This window comes from Rhinatrema bivittatum, chromosome 7 (genome assembly GCF_901001135.1).
Source record: "Rhinatrema bivittatum chromosome 7, aRhiBiv1.1, whole genome shotgun sequence".
NCBI classification, from domain to species: domain Eukaryota; kingdom Metazoa; phylum Chordata; class Amphibia; order Gymnophiona; family Rhinatrematidae; genus Rhinatrema; species Rhinatrema bivittatum.
In genome coordinates this window covers 184,896,151-184,915,027 of record NC_042621.1, presented here as the reverse complement: position 1 = coordinate 184,915,027, position 18,877 = coordinate 184,896,151, and the positions used below count along the sequence as shown (strand labels likewise).

The following is an 18,877-nucleotide window of genomic DNA, read 5'->3' as shown; positions in this document are numbered from 1 at the left end:
ACTCTAAAAAGACTTCTCATAACCCCCCCTCCTTCTCTATTCCCCTCTCCCCTCCTGTAGAGTTAGCAGATGATGTCCTTGAAGATATGGGATAGTGCTGAAAGTCAACAAGGGACATCAATGACCATGAAATTGCCAGCGAAAGAACTACAATTGACATGACATTGACACTGTTCCCCACTTAGGAGCCCTAGGACAAAACAAATAAAAAAAACCAAGACCGAGAAGGGGGCACCAAGCTTCCACTGCACACCCCGTCAGCTGAGATGTCCAGTAGGGAATATGTTGAAAGTGATATAAGAGGCTCAACTTTCTATGTCAGTGGGGCGAGATAGTCCAACAGTCTGGACCAAACTTTCAGCATCCCATCAAAACGCTTCTGAGAACCAGTCCTAGCGATAAGGTACTCATGAGAGAATAATTTCAACAATCTGTGAAACCAATATTCGGCCCTTGGTCCCCCACCCAAACCACCAATATTACTTTTTCCCTACAAGACCAGCCTTGGTTATAAATAATAGATTCCCTTCTTTCCAGCATGAGACTGTCCGCAAATCAATTCCAAATAGCCAAAGGCACGGATCCAGAGGTATACCTATTCCAAGAAGGTTTGCACATCTATATCTAATTTGCTCCCAATATGCTTGTGTTACAGGACAGTCCCAAAAACAATTACAGTATGTTTCAGTATCTTGCTGGCATTTGGAGCACAAATTTGAGGTGCTAACCTGCATCTGAAATGCTCGCAGTGGGGAAAGATAAGTTTGCCTTAAAAACTTATATTGCATTTCCCGCAAGATGACATTAACTGTGAGATCTTTTACACCCAGAAATCTAGCCTTAAAATCTTGGAAAGAGAGGCAGAAATCCAATCACTCTTGCCATTTCATGTATAATCTGTGGAGAGAGTTCGTACCTCCCACAGTGCTTAGGAGCCAGAAAAATTGGGCTAACGAAGGACACTGCTGCATTCCACCTTGCACTATCTCCCATATTAATTTAGAGGAAGATGACTCCTGAAAATAAGTCTGAAATTCCTTAATAATGTGCCTCAATTGGAGAAATGCAAAAAAGTCCCTATGTGGAAATGAGAATTGCTCTTGTAACTCTTGATAACTAAAAAGAGAACCAGAGGATAATGAAAACACTTGATATATATTGGTAAGCCTCTGTTTGTGCCATCTGTGGAACACTCATTCCCCTGTACCCGGCTGGAAAAGTCCATTATTAAAGAGGTCAATGTCCCCGGATGATGCACTAACCTACACAATTGTAACCAGGCCATTCTGCAGGTACATACCAGTACCTGCAGAACGTACCAGTACCACAGTCTTTAAAAGTTTTGTCCAATGTGAAGTAATGGATTCAAAGAATACACCTTGTACCAATATAACAAGTATTCAGAAGAGGTGTAATAAGTGCCAAAAAGCCAGTCCCTTATATACCTTAAAACGCAGGCTAAATTATACATCAATAAATGTGGGCATCCCAGGCCACCTTGTTCTAAAGGCATTACCAACACACCCATTGGTATCCTGGCTTTTTTCCCATTCTAGAGGAATACCCAGAGGGCTTTGTTTATGACCTTATGATCTTGTTAAAGTTATCCAGATAGGCGCCATCTGAAGGACATATAGCCATTTGGGAAGAATCACCATCTTAAAGAGTTGTATCTTCCCCAACAAAAATATAGGCAATGTTCTCCAGCGTTCAAGAGAGTCCAGCATACTAGTCATCAAAGGTCAAACATTGGCCATATAGTTAGAATCCAGAGCAATTGGTATTTTTATGCCTAAGTTCCCACCCAGTAAGGCCAAACATTCCCTCCTACATCTATTGCTTCCAATTTATCTAGACTAATCTTTAAGCTGGCGAACCTCCCAAATCTTATCTGAAGGGATAATAAAACCTCAAGAGATGATGCCGGACTTGTGAGAAAAATGAGGACATCATCCACAAATGCAGCTTCCTTAAAGACTTTTCCAGCACTCTGAAACCCCACCATACCCGGCTCCAACTCTGTTTTCCTCAGGAGGGGATCAATAGATATTATATAGAGTAAGGGGTGAGAGTAGGCAGCCTTGTCTTACTCCTCTCTATATTCAAACATCTCCTGATTTATACCCATTGGCAATAATGGAAGAAATCGGATTATGGTAAAGCAAAGAAATATGGGTGAGATTATTACCCCCAAACCCATACCTCTGTAAAACTGAGAAGAGATAAGACCAGGGTACTCTGTCAAATACCTTCTTCGAATCAAATCCAATGGCTAGCGCTGGGATTTTTGGGGTCTGACAAATCCTCATGGCAGTAAGGAGCTTAATATTATGGGAACTAGCCTTCCTGCCTTTGACAAAACTTACTTGGTTTTTAGAAATATGAAGGGGCAATAGGGATCTAAGTCTATCCGCTAACACTTTGACCTGTATCTTAAGATCACAGTTCAAAAGTGAGATAGGCCTATACGAGGACGGTAAAAGAGGGTCCCTTCCCCAGTTTGGGGAGAACAATAACATGTGCCTTATTAAATTCTGCTGGGAATTAATTATTACCCAATGCATCCACATAGACATATGTTAAGGGTACAAGCAAGTGTGATTTTAAAATTTTTATAAAAGTCATATAAAAAACCATCTGGGCCAGGAAACTTCCCTGATTTGTTGGAGCCAATAACCTGTAAAACTTCAAAAGTTTGTATCAGCCTGTTAAGAAATTCCAGCTGAGCCTCAGAGAACTGCGGCATGGAGAGGTTGTTAAAAAAAAATTCTTCTTCCTCTTTACTCCCTGCCGGGGCATCCTCTATGTAATAAGGATTCATAAAAAATCTGAAAAACCTTACAAATTTCCACTTTTTTAGAAACCATCTTACCCTGGTTTTTCATATGATCTATAAATGTGTTCCCTTTAGCAATGCAGATTACATTGGCCAAATGTTTCCATGCCTTATTCCCATATTTAAAGAAATGATGATCATCTATCTGAAGTGAGTACTGGGCCCTGACATTAAGGAGCCCATTGAGTCTTTCTAGAATAATGTAATAAGCAGCTATATGTGCTTCAGTCAGATCTCTGACCATATCCACCTTAACCAATTTCTATTGGGCTTCCAGCTGTAGAATACTTTTATTCATACACTTGTTTCTGGCAATTAAATAAGCAATGATGTCCCCTCTAAGGACCACCTTACTAGTTTCCTAAAATAATTAGGGCATAATCATATGCTGTTGATTATGAACTACAAACTCTGCCCATTTGTCTCAGGAATTTTTGAAAATTCAAGTCACCTTTCAAATAACTTGGAAATCGCCACAGTCTATCTCCTGCTTGCCTACTGAAAAAATTAATAGCCACCCAGACTGGGGGCTGGTCTGATATCACTTGAGACCAAATTTATGCCTGGGATATAGAAGCAAAATGTACTTGAGAGACTAATATAATAATCTATCCGTGATAAGGATGTATGAGCTCTAGATAACGTGCATGTAATCTTTCTCTTCGGGATGTAGAGTTCTCCAGACATCTATACACCTAAATGATGACAGAGAAATGCTATCCCCTTCTCTTTCATGTTACCTCTTTTCATAACTGGAGGGCACTTATCTATAGAAGGGTCATGGGTACAGTTAAAATCTCCTGCCAAAAATAATATACCCTGCAAATTACCCAGCAGTAAATTTGGGACATTTATAAAAAATCTATGGCAATACTCATTTGGTGCATACAAATTACAGATAGTCATCTCTCTCCCATTCTGCTGCCCAATGAGAATAATAAATCTATCCTCAGGGTCAGAAATGCTCCATGAATCGTAAAGTTGACTGTCTTACTGATTAGGATGGCAACTCCCGCTTTTTTGCCTTTAGCCACAGAGAAAACACAAGAGCTCACCCACTCTCTAGTAAGTTTCCTACTCTTCCCTTCAGATAGGCGAGTTTCTTGTATACAGGCAATAGAAGCTTGACATCTCTTTAAATGTTGCAAAACTTTTTTCCTTTTCATGGGAGAGCCCAAACCATTAGCAGTCCAAGATATCAATTTATTCATAATCACTCAGATATATTAGATTCCCCACATATGAAATAAACAGACCTGATTGAATAAGGGGCCCCCAGTTTAGCACCCCATTGACATCTGAGCCATAGAGACATTAGAGGCAGGAGAGGGAAACCAGCCTTATCTGTAATGCCCTCGCGTGCATGAAAGAAAGACCATAACAGAGCAATATAACAGATACAAAGAAATATTCACTGGATGTCCCTTCCTACTAAGTAACCTTGTCCCTGTATTCCTAAGCTCTCCTTCCCCATCATGATTCCATTCTATCGCCAATCCCACATAGCCTGAACCCCTCCCCTACCTTCCCCAAGTCCAATTTTCTTCCCTTTCAAAACAAGGGAAAAGGGTCATGCTAATTGTGTGGTCAGGTGCCATGCTCTCCTTCACAAATCATAACATCATCTCTCTCCTCATATGCCCAAGTTCCGTATGAACAGCAGCCATTGCCCCTAATATGGAGCTGTAGATTAAATTAAAAACCTAAAGAATTCCTGGCCTTCTGCCATAAAGAACTTCTGGAAACAAAAACCTCAAAGTAAAATGGTCCAGTAGAAAAATCAAATCCAGGCTGGAACAGTATTAAGGTTCAACTTGCAGACATCCAGTAAAAGTCATCGCTCAGGTCCTCTTCCATGTCCCAATGTCCAGAAATGCTGTACTCAAAACGAAGGCAACCACCTAAATAGCACTACAGAGAATCAGAACCAAATTGGGGGTGGGAGTACAGAACCCTGCTGCGTTCATGGAGCTGTATCCCTTTCTGTACTGAACCAGAGAACAAGCTGACCTTATAAAGCAGATTAGGGATGTGAATCGTTTTAGGACGATTAAAATTATCGTCCGATAATTTTAATATCGTCTTAAACCGTTATGGAACACAATACAATACAGATTCTAACGATTTATCGTTATAAATCGTTAGAATCGTGAGCCGGCACACTAAAACCCCCTAAAACCCACCCCCGACCCTTTAAATTAAATCCCCCACCCTCCCGAACCCCCCCCAAATAACTTAAATAACCTGCGGGTCCAGCGGCGGTCCGGAACGGCAGCGGTCCGGAACGGGCTCCTGCTCCTGCATCTTGTCGTCTTCGGCCGGCGCCATTTTCCAAAATGGCGCCGAAAAATGGCGGCGGCCATAGACGAAAAAGATTGGACGGCAGGAGGTCCTTCCGGACCCCCGCTGGACTTTTGGCAAGTCTCGTGGTGGTCAGGAGGCCCCCCACAAGCTGGCCAAAAGTTCCTGGAGGTCCAGCGGGGGTCAGGGAGCGATTTCCCGCCGCGAATCGTTTTCGTACGGAAAATGGCGCCGGCAGGAGATCGACTGCAGGAGGTCGTTCAGCGAGGGTTCCGGCGCCTCGCTGAACGACCTCCTGCAGTCGATCTCCTGCCGGCGCCATTTTCCGTACGGAAAATGGCGCCGGCCATACGCGTATGGCCGGCGCCATTTTCCGTACGAAAACGATTCGCGGCGGGAAATCGCTCCCTGACCCCCGCTGGACCTCCAGGAACTTTTGGCCAGCTTGTGGGGGGCCTCCTGACCCCCACGAGACTTGCCAAAAGTCCAGCGGGGGTCCGGAAGGACCTCCTGCCGTCCAATCTTTTTCGTCTATGGCCGCCGCCATTTTTTGGCGCCATTTTGGAAAATGGCGCCGGCCGAAGACGACAAGATGCAGGAGCAGGAGTCCGTTCCGGACCGCTGCCGTTCCGGACCGCCGCTGGACCCGCAGGTTATTTAAGTTATTTGGGGGTGGGGGATTTAATTTAAAGGGTCGGGGGTGGGTTTTAGGGGGTTTTAATGTGCCGGTTTTTCGATTTTTCGATTTTTCGATTTTTTAACGATTTTTCACGATTTTTCACGATATTTTACCCCCCCAAACGGCAACAATACGATTCCCTCCCCCTCCCAGCCGAAATCGATCGTTAAGACGATCGAGGACACGATTCACATCCCTAAAGCAGATCATCTCTTCGTCATAGCATCCACAAATATTTGGGCATCTGCTGGTGAGTCAAAAAAATGTTATATGACCCTCATGCCAAACTTTAAGTTTGGCTGGAAACTGTAATGAAAACTTGAGCTGCTTGTTAAACAGCAAGGAACATATCAGGGAGAAACTTCTGCGCAGAGCAGAGACAAGTGCTGAGATTCAATCTTGGTTTTAAGAAAGCTGAAAAAACATTTATTCTGAAAGACATTTGAAATGACTTCCTTCAACATTATCCTTCCTTTGATCCAAAAATGGGAATTGATGTGTGTTCTCAGCCTGAAAGAAGCTTATGTGCATATCCCTATCCAACCCTCCCACTGACTCCCTACCACGTCATGGTAGCTTCTTTCCACTATCAGTATAAAGTACTCTCCTTATGCCCACTTCACCAAGTGCCTAGCAGTAGTAGCAGCACAACTACACCTCAAAGCATCCAATTTTTTTCATATCTGGACCTTCAGCTGTTCATGGCAGACTATCAGGAAGGGGTATTAACCTCCCTGCAGAAATCAATACAACTACTACAGACTTTGAGTTTCAGATTAATTTAAGAAATCTACTCTGGTCCTTCCCAACCAACCAATCCATGGTCTCTTGGATAGATTTTTTACAAGAGAGGAATATTCTTCTGTCATATTGAGTGAACACTCTCAGATCACTCATTTACAGGCTATTGAACACAGGTCTGGCATCCATCAAAGAAATACTACTTGTTTTAGGTCATAGGCTGGCATCGATCCATGTGTTTCCACTAAACATTCGACAATGGAGACTTTGCTCCCAACTATCCCAATCCTTAGGAACCAATGGATAAATTTTGAATTACATAAAAAGGAATTGTGCTCATGACTGGATTCTCTCATATTTCAAGGAGGCGCACCACTTTGATCATTCCTTCACCATGTAACAGTGTCAGATGATGGATGAGATGCTCAGATGGGGCCCTATCAAACTCTAGGACTTCAGTCTCCAATAGAGAATCATTTTCCAATCAATCTTTTAGAGTTGAGCATGCTCAGGTATGCCCTAGCAACTGTCACACACCATCTCCATGGGAGGAGAATCTTCATCTAAACCAACAACTAAGTAATTATGTACTATGTGAACAAGCAAGGGGACACAGGGTCATGGACTCTTTACAAGGAAGCAATAGAGGTGTGAGAATGGCATGAAAGTATCAAGATGGTGTGCAAGCCATATACCTTCCAGGATCGCCAACATATTAGCAGATCACCGTAACAAAGTTCTTCCACCCCATGAGTGGAAATCAATGGCTGACAAGCTATTCAGCCTCTGGGACATTCCAACAATTGAACTTTTTCCAATGGAAGAGAGCAGGAAGCAGGCCAGTTTTTGCTCCATTATTCTAAGCAAACAGATCTGTTAAGAAAGTTTTTCAACTCATTCGCAGTACAGATTTCATGTATACTTTCCTACCAATTATACTGATAATGAATAATACAAAGAGGTACTCCAAGACTTGGCTCATCTAATCTTCATGATTCTAGCATGGCCCAGTCAAGTTTGCTGTGGGCATCTCATACAGCTATTCAGTAGTCTTCTGATCCATCTCAATTCAGACCTAGTACTGTTTACTTGAGAAGATGGAAGTCTTTTTCTTCTGAACCTTCCATCATTCAACTTGTTGTTGAATGCTCAGTAATAAAAGATCCCTCCTTATCCAAGGAGAGTAAGAACATATTAATTTTGCTACAAAATCCTCAACTAGAAGATACTATGCTTTTAATTGGAAAGGATTCTTCACAACACATCAGTTCCATTTGTGTTTGTTCCCATATATTTGCTGATCTATTTGCTCTCTCTTTCTGATTTCAGTCTTAGCATCTCATCAATCAGAATACATCTCAGTGCTATAGCAGTTTTCCATATTCTCATCAACAATAAATCTGTCTCCACTCACCCATTGGTATCTAAGTTTATGAAACTCCTATTGCATATTTAACCTCCACCGATGAATCATTTGTTCCATGGGACTTAAATGTCATTCCAGCACAGCTTATGAAACTACTGTTTCAGCCTTTCTAACCAGTTTCTCTTACGTTTCTAGCCTGGAAAGTGGTATCCCTCGTTGCTGTGACATCTACTACAGGAGTCAGTGAACTTCAGGCTTAATTCAGTATTTGCCTTATATACAGTTCTTCCACAATAGGGTGGTATTTTGCATCCATTTGAAGTGTCTACCAAAGCTATTTTCAGCTTTTCATATAATTCAATTCTTGTGATACCTACATTCTTTCTAAGTCCAAATGCACATGAAGGAGAAAAAGTCCTTCGTTCCTTAGTCTGTTGAAAAAAAAAAGTCCTGGCTTATTACAAAAGGAAAACTTTGCCACATTGTCATACTTCACAACTATTAATCTTTTACAATCCTATTGGACTAAGCATACCAGTGGCCGATCGTACACTGTCCAGCTAGTTAGCAGACTGCATGCATAGCACACTGCTATAAACTATCAGGCTTACAGTTTACATTCCAGTCAAGGCCAGGATTATTTTCTGCTAAATGAGATTCAGCAGAGCTGGAACACAGCAAATCTTAGCTAGACTGCTGTCCCTAAATGTTTGCAACACTAGGCACAGACATGGGTGTCTACTGATAAATCCAGGGTTGGTTAAGGCTCCACAAGTTAGAGCCATGTCCACATCAGTGATTCATCTGCAAGCTATACCTCTCGAAAACATTTGCAAAGCTGCAACATGGTTGTCAGAGCCCATCTTTATAGGACCCACTACTGTATGGAAAATCTCTCCAGGAATGGCAGTAAATTCAGACAAGCAGTTTTGTGTAGCCTGCTCACTCTGCTCTTCATAGTGGAGTCTTGGTTGCTTACTCAGTAAATGTTCCAATGCAACTCTCAGCTTGGGACTCCTCACATGCCATGGCTGGTTCAGCCTGCTTGTTGAAGGAAAAAGCAAGTTTGCTTACCATAAACAGTATTATCTATAGATAGCAGGATGAATTAGCCATGTAAAATACCCACCCACCTCCTTGGAAAGTTGACTACCTAGCTTGATTAGCTCTGAAATTCACTGAGGGGGCTTACAAGGCAACACCCATATGGGAATTCCCACACTTGCTCAGTAGAGCATAAAGCTCTATTAGGTAAGAGAAAGGGGTCATTCAGTGCTGCCAGATATCACCTCAACATGTCTTGGCTAATTCATCCTGCTATCTAGTGAAAACACCATTTATGGTAAACAAACTGGCTTTCTTGTTATTTTATCTTTCTATAACATTGGCAGTGAAGTTAGAGTCAGGAAAGATAAGTATAAGTATAATTAAGTGCGATGTCATAAATGATTAACACAAATCATTCAGGTACCATAGGAAAGTGAAATCCCTATTCAGTTGTTCCAAACAAATGTTAAAACAAAAAAATTCAACATCTTTGAACAAAAAAGGAGAGGTAGAAATAGGGTGGTCAACTTTTCCATGGACCATAACTGGACACCTCAATAAACTTAATACTTTGTGGGGTGGGAGGTTACAGACTACTGTCAGTTGTCAATCCACTCATTACTTGGCTTTCAAGCACCCCCTTCAATATACTTTGTTTTATATTTCAAATATCCCCAACCACATCAACCACAGCCTCTCTCATGCAGTTTTGCTCTCTATCACAACTAAAGCCTTTCATATACACATCCACCTCCATACTTCCCTATAAGCACACAGCTTCCTCTCTTAAACACACACACACTATCCCAAACACACAGCCTCCTCGCTTATGTACATACACATACTCACAAACACACGGCCTCCTCTCTCATACACACCCATACTCCCAAACACACAACCTCCTCTCTCACACACACATGCACACTCCCACACAGCCTCCTTTCTCAGACAAATATACTCCCAAATACATAATCTCCTCTTTCATATACATAGCCTCCTCCATCATACATACATATATACAACCTCCCAAACACATAGCCTCCTCTTTTAGACACAGGTGGTTCACTCTCCCTTTCTTTAAAATCTTCCCAGACTTTCATCTCTCTCTCTCTCTTGTGCCACCTCTCAATATGCCCTCTCCATCCTCTATGCACCCCTCTCTTGTGCTGCCCATCTCTAGCCCCTCCCTCCTCCTCCCAATGCTTGTCTTTCTTTTTCTTCTTACCTGGTGTCTCTCTCTCCTCCCCAATGCCTTCCTTTTTTCTCTATCTCCTTTCCTCCTGTGTCCCCTTGTCTCCTTTGTGCTTCTTCTGTTCCTTCCCTTCACCCCTCTATGTCTCCCTCCGCCCCTCATGCTCCCACTGTGCATCTCCCCTTCCCTGTAACTTGCCTTCCTTCCATGCTCCCTCTGTCTCACTTCCCTTCCTTGCTCCCCATGTATCTATTTTCCTTTCCCTCCCCTTTTTTCTGGGTCCCTTCTATCTCTCCCTTTTCCCCACCCTGTGATTCTTGCCGTATCTTTCTCCACCTTCCCCTCCTCTGTTCCTGTATCCCTCAGCTGGCTCACTGCAGCCCCTCTCTCGGGTTTTGACCCAGCACTCAGTGAGGGAGGGGGAGGGATCCAGAGGGCCATTGCTGCAGAGATCTGTGGAGCCACTGGGAACTGAGGGCGGTGCTATGCCCTGCCTCTTCTCCCCATCCCATCCAATCACAACACAGGAAAGGAGCCAAGAGGACAGGGACACAGCGCTGCTCCAGGCTTTGTCTTTCCCTGTGATCAGGAAGCTGTGGGAAAGAAAAGCAGCTTCCTGCAAAATCTGGATTTTCAGTGTCCAGTCAGTGCTTCTGACCAGTACTGTACAGCTTATCTGAAAATCTGGCAGCCTGGTCCAAAACCGAGCAGTTGGCAACCCTAGATAGAAATAAGACCATCAGAGAGTGTAGTCAAGTCTGAGTTCAAGAATCTAAATAGCAATGTGATTACAACAGAGTTTTGAGGTTTACACCTCTGTCAGTGAAATATTCAACCCCCCTTCTCCGTTTCATTACAACCTCTTCCATTTTAAACACAAGCTGGTCAATATTTAGACAGTTTAAATTTCCTACCAATCTGAAGAGCTCCAATTTATCCAGCTAACTTTAACTGGATAAAAGTTATGCAGATAAATTGAAGGCAAGTGGGAAGGGGGGGAGGGGAGTAGAGTCCCAGGGCAGAGTTAAGTTAGCCAGGTTAATTTATCCATCTAACTCCAGTATTCAGAGTTAGCCAAATAACGTTTCCAGTTGTCTGGTCATGCTGTAGACCAGTCCTAAAGTTAGCCTTATACGTTTATTCAGCTAATTAGGACTTAATTCAGTATTCCTCCTAATATCTGTGACAATGTATTCTCTTAACATTAGCCAGATAAATTGTCTATTGGCTGTGCTGCTGAATAAGGAAACTGCATTGGTAGGAATCTAAACCTTTCAACTCACTGTCCGTGTGACATGGAACACCTCCCACCCTTGCAAGTGCAGAGGTAAAAGCCTCGAGACGATCAGGTTTCCTCTCCATGGCTTTGCTCCACTGTCCAGCAGCTCATACACATCCACCTTGAAAAGATGACAGTAGGTTATTTGCAATGGATAATATGTGTCAGAAAAGCATATTAACCAAATGACCCTTAAAGGTCAGATTTCATAGGTATCCCCCCCGAACCGATGTCTAAAGAGAGTGTCACTTACTCTGCAAAAGTGATGTCTGGAGAACTTCCCCGATCCAGAATTCTGTTTCAGTTTGAAAACTCGTAACTCTGCTTTCAGTATTTTTTCATTTTTTCCAACTGAAGATATGTTGAAATAAAAATAAGACTGATCCAAGTGAACTGGGAGGGGGGGAAAAAAAGTATATTTGAAAGTCAGTGTAAGGTAATCGACAACTCCATTTCAGAGAGCTCACCAAAACAGGACTAGTCAGGGAAGAAAGCAAGAATCTAAACTAGTGCCAATCTCTAACTAAACATTAAATTGACACTGCCTGCCTGCTCGATTAACAAACTAAAAACTGGAATATAATTTAGCACAATTAGAAAGAGCACAAACCTGTTACAATAATAATAGCCCTGTACTACTCAAATGTATATAAAACATACCTGTTTTAGGCAATTAGCACAGTAAACATAGTTGAAAAGCACCAGAAGATTGTTTTTCAAAATACATGGCACAACAATTTGAAAAAGCCGCAAAAGACGTCGGCCTTTGCTGGCACTTGACCTTACCTTTATCTTGGAAACTGCGCACCACGTTGCCCTGCAGGAGCCCGGGCGCCTTGGCGATCCCATCCGCGTCCGTCGTCACCGCGTTGAACAGATCCACCATGAACTGGGGGGGCTTCCTGCGGGGCAGGGCACGATGGGGGGGCTCCCCGAGGGCAAACACCCGCTGAAGCCTCTGCACGGCCTCGGAAACCAGCGCTGAAGAGAGCGACTTCTGACTCTGGGAGGCTCCTCTCCCCGGTTCCTCCAGGTGCTTCCTGAGGGAGCCGGCCTGGTGGGAAAGCAGAAGGAGCGCCCCCGTCAGGAAGGTCACCCTCAGCATGTTAACGCCACAGGGCAGCTCAAAGTAGCAACTCTGAAGCCTGAACGTACAAGCCCCTGGGGGTCCGGAGGCTTCCGGGGCCAGCTATGGAGAAGCCCATCCATGCTACTCGTCTATGCAAGCTCTCTAAATGCCTTGCAAATCTAATTATTCGGTTAATGTTCTGATGACATTTTGACAGAGCGGATAAAACGCTAATAAACGAGGAAGGCTGAATAAACATTACCCATCGATTGCATTGTTCCAGGCTAAGTTAAGACCATTGTCATTTCTTTCCTCTGCCTGCAGGTCCCCATGCTTAGCACATTGCAATGGACTGAGGCCAGAACTAAGGCTCCTGGGGAGGGGAGGACACCGCGATTGCTTTTTTTAGAACCATTAGACTCTTCTGGTCATCCTGGCCGTACATCTTCTTTTGACCTTTTCATGAATACACAGTTTGGGGTTTTGTTTTTGTTTTTTTTTTTGCAATAAGGTCCTTATCTGCAAGATATTTTGTCCATGAGCAAAGAGCAGTTGGTTCCAAGCTATTTCCCCCTATGTTACATCCTAACATGCGATACAGGACGCAGCGCTGAAAAAAGGTCCCTATTACTGCCAGTGCTGGCTATTTATGGTATATGTAAGCACTAAAAACGGGTTTCCTCTTTAGCCTATCAGGATCACTAACATTGTCACTTTAGAAGAGACTATTATCAGCTCGTTTTCTCTGAATTTGTAAAATGTGGTTTTCCTACTCTTCACAATAATAGAAATTAAACATGGTTTACTTTTCCGTAATACAATAAATTGCGGAAAGAGCACAACACTAGAAAAGTGACTGAATAATTTTGCAGCCTGCAGTTTTGCATGCTCCCTGCTATCTGCAGAAGCGCCCTCCCCGCCTGTTATCTTGGATTTCCAGCCCGATCGCTCTGTTAGAAGCGAGGCCAGAACGCACAGGGGTGACGCAAATGAACATCGGAGCCCTGTTTACTCTTTTCCTCCCCCCCTCTCCAAAATCCACGCTAACGAGCAGATACAAATCTGGCAACAAGGAGGTCTACGGATTTGAATCACAAAGGTGCTATTCATGGAGCAGAATCGCACCTTGTCTTCTGTTGTTATTCTCCTGCCACCTCCGGAGGGAGGGAGTGGGGCAGGCCTGCTCAAGAAGAGAGGCTGCTGCTGCTTTCAATGTGCTCGGCTAATCCAATTCCGATCGAAAAGTTTCCTAATCTGGAGCATTTGAATGACGGCTCGTGGGCAGGGTCGCCCTCCAGACCACTCTGTGGCCTTCTCTAAAGTAAATTAACCTTTCCTTGCCCCCACCCACTCCCAACTCTCCGAGCCTGATAACAGAGAGAGATAGAGCTGGAAGGTCTTTTGAAACATTTGCTTAGAACTTCTCTTCCAAGTCAGTTGCTTTTTCTTCTAGCTAAAAGAATAGTTACTACCTTTCATGAGGGTGCACTGAAGAGAAAAACCAGGTAGTGCCTATAATTTAAGCTTCCAGGGCTCTCCTACCGTTTGAAATTATCAGCAACTGTAAAGGTACAGAAAGATGTTATTCGCCTATTTTTGTTACGGTGAATATTTACTTATTTAATGAAAAATATTTCCCTCATAGTATTACACAGATTGCCCAAATCTGTGTTACTTCACTCATTTTGTAATTATTTTAGAATTAGGATTCTGAAACAGATATGAGAGCATCATATGAAGAATTAATCTCATCCCTTTTATTTTTGCACACAGTACAACCACTTCTTTCAATATATTCTGCTGTGGGGGCGATATATTTGGACATCGGATGCGGGACATTTGGAGATGTTTTTAGCTTGGCTAAATACTTTGGACCATCATCTTAAATTTTCCATGAACAGTCGTTATGCCAAGATTTCATTTTTTGATATCGCCATCATTAAAGACAAAGGCAGAATAACAACTACGCTCTTCAGGGAAGAGACAGATCACAATCAGTTACTTTTGTATTCAAGCTGTCATCCTAAAAGACTAAAAGATAGACTACCAGTCAGACAATGTCTTCATTTGAGACGGATTTGTTCCTCCATCGGGGAGTTTAAATCACAATCGGAAGACCTGTTCCAGCGGTTTGTTTTTTTTTTTGCAATGCGGATACCCTAGGTTTCTTATCAAGAAAGCTTAAAGACAGCCTTATTTGCCAGTCACTGTCTTTTATTATCATACAAACCAAAGATCCAGATCCACAACTTACTTGTGTTTTACGTTTTACTGACAGCTCTAAGGATATAGTTATATCCTAAGATCACATTAGCGAGCTCTCTCTTTACATTAACTTTTGCAGAGTCTCCGAGAATGTCTCTCTCTCTCTCGAGGTTGTAATAGCAGGGACATCCTTGTACATTCGGATTATAATGCCTCGAGTTGTTCTCTACCTGTGGAAATTATCAAGGGCATTTTCCATGCAGCACATGGGATATATATGTGCTCCCTGTCATTTTCTGGCACCTCATGAGTACACCCGAAGTCACATCGTAAAATCAAACTTCCTTCAAGTACTAATGGTTTGTCACAAAGGGCTGTTTATTTGATACATTGCCCTTGTGATCTCATTTATGTGGACCGCACAAAACGGAGCGTTAGGGTAAGACTTATTGAATACAGGAGCTGTATTAATATTTCCAAACTTTCTGCCCCTCTGGTTGCTCATTGCATACAGTGCTCTCATCAGTTTTGGAACAGCTGCATCTCCCCCCTATGTGGGGAGGGGGGGATATCCAAGAGCAATTGAATAAAAGAGAACAATTTTGGATATTTTATTTGAGTTCTGTAGCCCCACAGGATCTCAAAGAGATTAATTGGTACTCTTTGATCTAACCTGCTGAGATGTAGTGATAGCACATCCTGTTTCCTATTTAAATCCACTGGTTTCCTGCACATTTTAAAAATGTTGAGCAAATTGAGGACTGACCACCAGTGAGCGTTAAAAGAAAGGGATTCAATCCCCCTGAAGCAGACATAGCTTGAAACATGGATCTGTGTCAGGGTCTTTTCTACGTTTGATTCACCAAGTGCACTCTGTTTTTTGCAATTGCCTATGTATCAATTACTTCGCTCACTTTATATGCTTTGAGTCAGGATAGAGTTTACAATGATATCTTTATGATGTGGACAATTTTATTTGCATAGTGAAAAAAAAATCTCCAAAAAATATAAAAGTGGACCTAGCAAATTTTCAGCATACAATTGGTGTATTAACTGAAAGAATGGTGGTCCTCTAATCAAATATTTCTTTTTCCTATATGCTCAGGAATATTTTGAATTAAATGACAAGGGACATTGCTTTTTTGATTTTGTGATTCTTTGTTGTTCTTGAATTTCTATTATTTAGGGGGCTGAATCAAATCATGGTGAACCTAAAATATGTGGTAGACCTGATTGACAAACAGAAGAGTAGTAAATCACTGGACCGGATGGTATACACCCCAGAGTTCTGAAGGAACTAAAAAATGAAATTTCAGACCTATTAGTAAAAATTTGTAACCTATCATTAAAATCATCCATTGTACCTGAAGACTGAAGGATAGCTTATGTAACCCCAATATTTAAAAAGGGCTCCAGGGGCAATCCGGGAAACTACAGACCAGTTAGCCTGACTTCAGTGCCAGGAAAAATAGTGGAAAGTGTTCTAAACATCAAAATCACAGAACATATAGAAAGACACGGTTTAATGGAACAAAGTCAGCATGGCTTTACCCAAGGCAAGTCTTGCCTCACAAATCTGCTTCAGCTTTTTGAAGGAGTTAATAAACATGTGGATAAAGGTGAACTTTAGATGTAGTATACTTGGATTTTCAGAAGGCGTTTGACAAAGTTCCTCATGAGAGGCTTCTAGGAAAGGTAAAAAGTCATGGGATAGGTGGTGATGTCCTTTTGTGGATTGCAAACTGGCTAAAAGACAGGAAACAGAAAGTAGGATTAAATGGACAATTTTCTCAGTGGAAGGGAGTGGGCAGTGGAGTGCCTCAGGGATCTGTATTGGGACCCTTACTTTTCAATATATTTATAAATGATCTGGAAAGAAATACGACGAGTGAGATAATCAATTTTGCAGATGATACAAAATTGTTCAGAGTACTTAAATCACAAACAGATTGTGATAAATTGCAGGAAGACCTTGTAAGACTGGAAAATTGGGCATCAAAATGGCAGCTGAAATTTAATGTGGATAAGTGCAAGGTGATGCATTTAGGGGAAAATAACCCATGCTATAGTTACACAATGTTAGGTTCCATATTAGGTGCTACAACCCAAGAAAGAGATCTAGGTGTCAAGAAAGCAAACAGAATGTTGGGAATTATTAGAAAGGGAATGGTAAATAAAATGGAAAATGTCATAATGCCTCTGTATCGTTCCATGGTGAGACCACACCTTGAATACTGTGTACAATTCTGGTTGCTGCATCTCAAAACAGATATAATTGCGAAGGAGAAGGTACAGAGAAGGGCTACCAAATTGATAAGGGGAATGGAACAGCTCCCCTATGAGGAAAGACTAAAGAGGTTAGGACTTTTCAGCTTGGAGAAGAGACGGCTGAGGGGGGATATGATAGAGGTGTTTAAAATCATGAGAGGTCTAGAACGGGTAGATGTGAATCGGTTATTTACTCTTTCAGATAATAGAAAGACTAGGGGGCACTACATGAAGTTAGCATGTGGCACATTTAAAACTAATTGGAGAAAGTTCTTTTTTACTCAATGCACAATTAAACTCTGGAATTTGTTGCCGGAGGATGTGGTTAGTGCAGTTAGTATAGCTGTGTTTAAAAAAGGATTGGATAAGTTCTTGGAGGAGAAGTCCATTACCTGCTATTAATTAAGTTGACTTAGAAAATAGCCACTGCTATTACTAGCAATGGTAACATGGAAAAGACTTAGTTTTTGGGTACTTGCCAGGTTCCTATGGCCTGGATTGGCCACTGTTGGAAACAGGATGCTGGGCTTGATGGACCCTTGGTCTGACCCAGTATGGCATGTTCTTATGTTCTTATCTTCAAAAAGATGTGAGGATTGGACACAATGTGAAACTAGTGGCACATTTTCACAACAGTGCAATCATTTGATCGATGCTCAACATTGTGCTTGGATTTTCCCACATAAAATTTCTCACAGGGACATTGAATCATAGAAATGACCCTTAAAGAAATACATGTAGTAAAATGTCTCAAGCAAACTGTAAAATCCACTGAGGAATGAAGACGGAGCTACTATTCATAGATATTGAACAGAACAATTGGCACATGGGCGATGAGAGCCAGTTCCATTAGTAGTATCAGTCTGAGAAATCACAGAATCAGAGTGTACTAATACATCTGTTAAATTATCGCCCCAAGCATATGCAATCCATGGTGGGTCTCTGAAGATCTCATGTACTTGTAACATCCTCCTGTTACACAAGGGTAAAACACAAGTGACTTATTGAGAGGCTTTTTGCTGTGATGGCAGAAATAGCAACTCACAGTGGCTACATTTAGCTCGCATAAAGGCCTTCTGTACACACGAGAAGGACAATGAGACTATGCTTACAAGACCGATTGTTTGGTTTATTCAACATTTTACTTGCACATAATTTTTTTTTTTTTAAAAAGATAACCTTTTATAATTTGTTTACAGTATTTGAAAGACTTTCCCTTAAGATGACTGATTGAATAGTCCGGGTGGCCCATTCATTGAAGGGCCCATCATTTGGCTTGCTAACACCTTATTTACAAAAGAAACTGCTGGGGTTTAAGAGATTGTGATATTCATCCCCCCCTTTTTTTTTTGTTTTTAATTTAATTCTACCCCAGAATGGCCCCAAAACGCCCTGTGTTAATTAGCTACATTTTAGCCAGATAATGAGTTATGTAGCCAAATGCCAGATAAGTGCCAAAAATATTCAAAACTCGACATTTAGCCAGATAACTCATAAGCAGTGACATACCTAAAGTATTTGGCACCCAGGGTGGATACTTCCTTTGGCACCCCCCCCCCTATATATAATTTTAAAATTTTCTAAACATCGATAAAATATTTTCAAAATGCAGACATCAAATAACACCAAATATTTAAAACTAATAAGGATTTAAAAAATCTCCAGCTCTCCAAATTTGTCAGCCTAAGATTGTCGTAGACCGGGGACACACATGCACACACAATATGCTTCCTTTCTCTCTCTCTCTCTCTCACACACACACACACACACACACACACACACACACACACACCTGGTGAGAGACAGAGGAAGTATTGTGTGTGAGAAAGAGAGATAGAGGAAGCATATGTGTGTGTGAGAGACCCTCTCACAACATAGACACTTCCTCTATCTT

General features: G+C 42.0%; 1 protein-coding gene across 1 annotated transcript in view; it reads right to left on the bottom strand.

The window, feature by feature from the left end:
• LOC115096194 (bone morphogenetic protein 2-like) overlaps nucleotides 1-12,546 on the bottom strand; it is a 34,942-nt gene extending 22,396 nt beyond the window's left edge. The window contains exons 1-3 of the mRNA XM_029610705.1: nucleotides 12,228-12,546; nucleotides 11,695-11,834; nucleotides 11,446-11,562 (exon numbers count right to left, since the gene is read on the bottom strand). Of these exons, the coding sequence (XP_029466565.1) occupies nucleotides 11,446-11,562; nucleotides 11,695-11,834; nucleotides 12,228-12,546 (576 nt within the window). The remainder of the gene's footprint in view (nucleotides 1-11,445; nucleotides 11,563-11,694; nucleotides 11,835-12,227) is intronic.
• Between the last annotated feature and the right edge of the window lie 6,331 nt (nucleotides 12,547-18,877).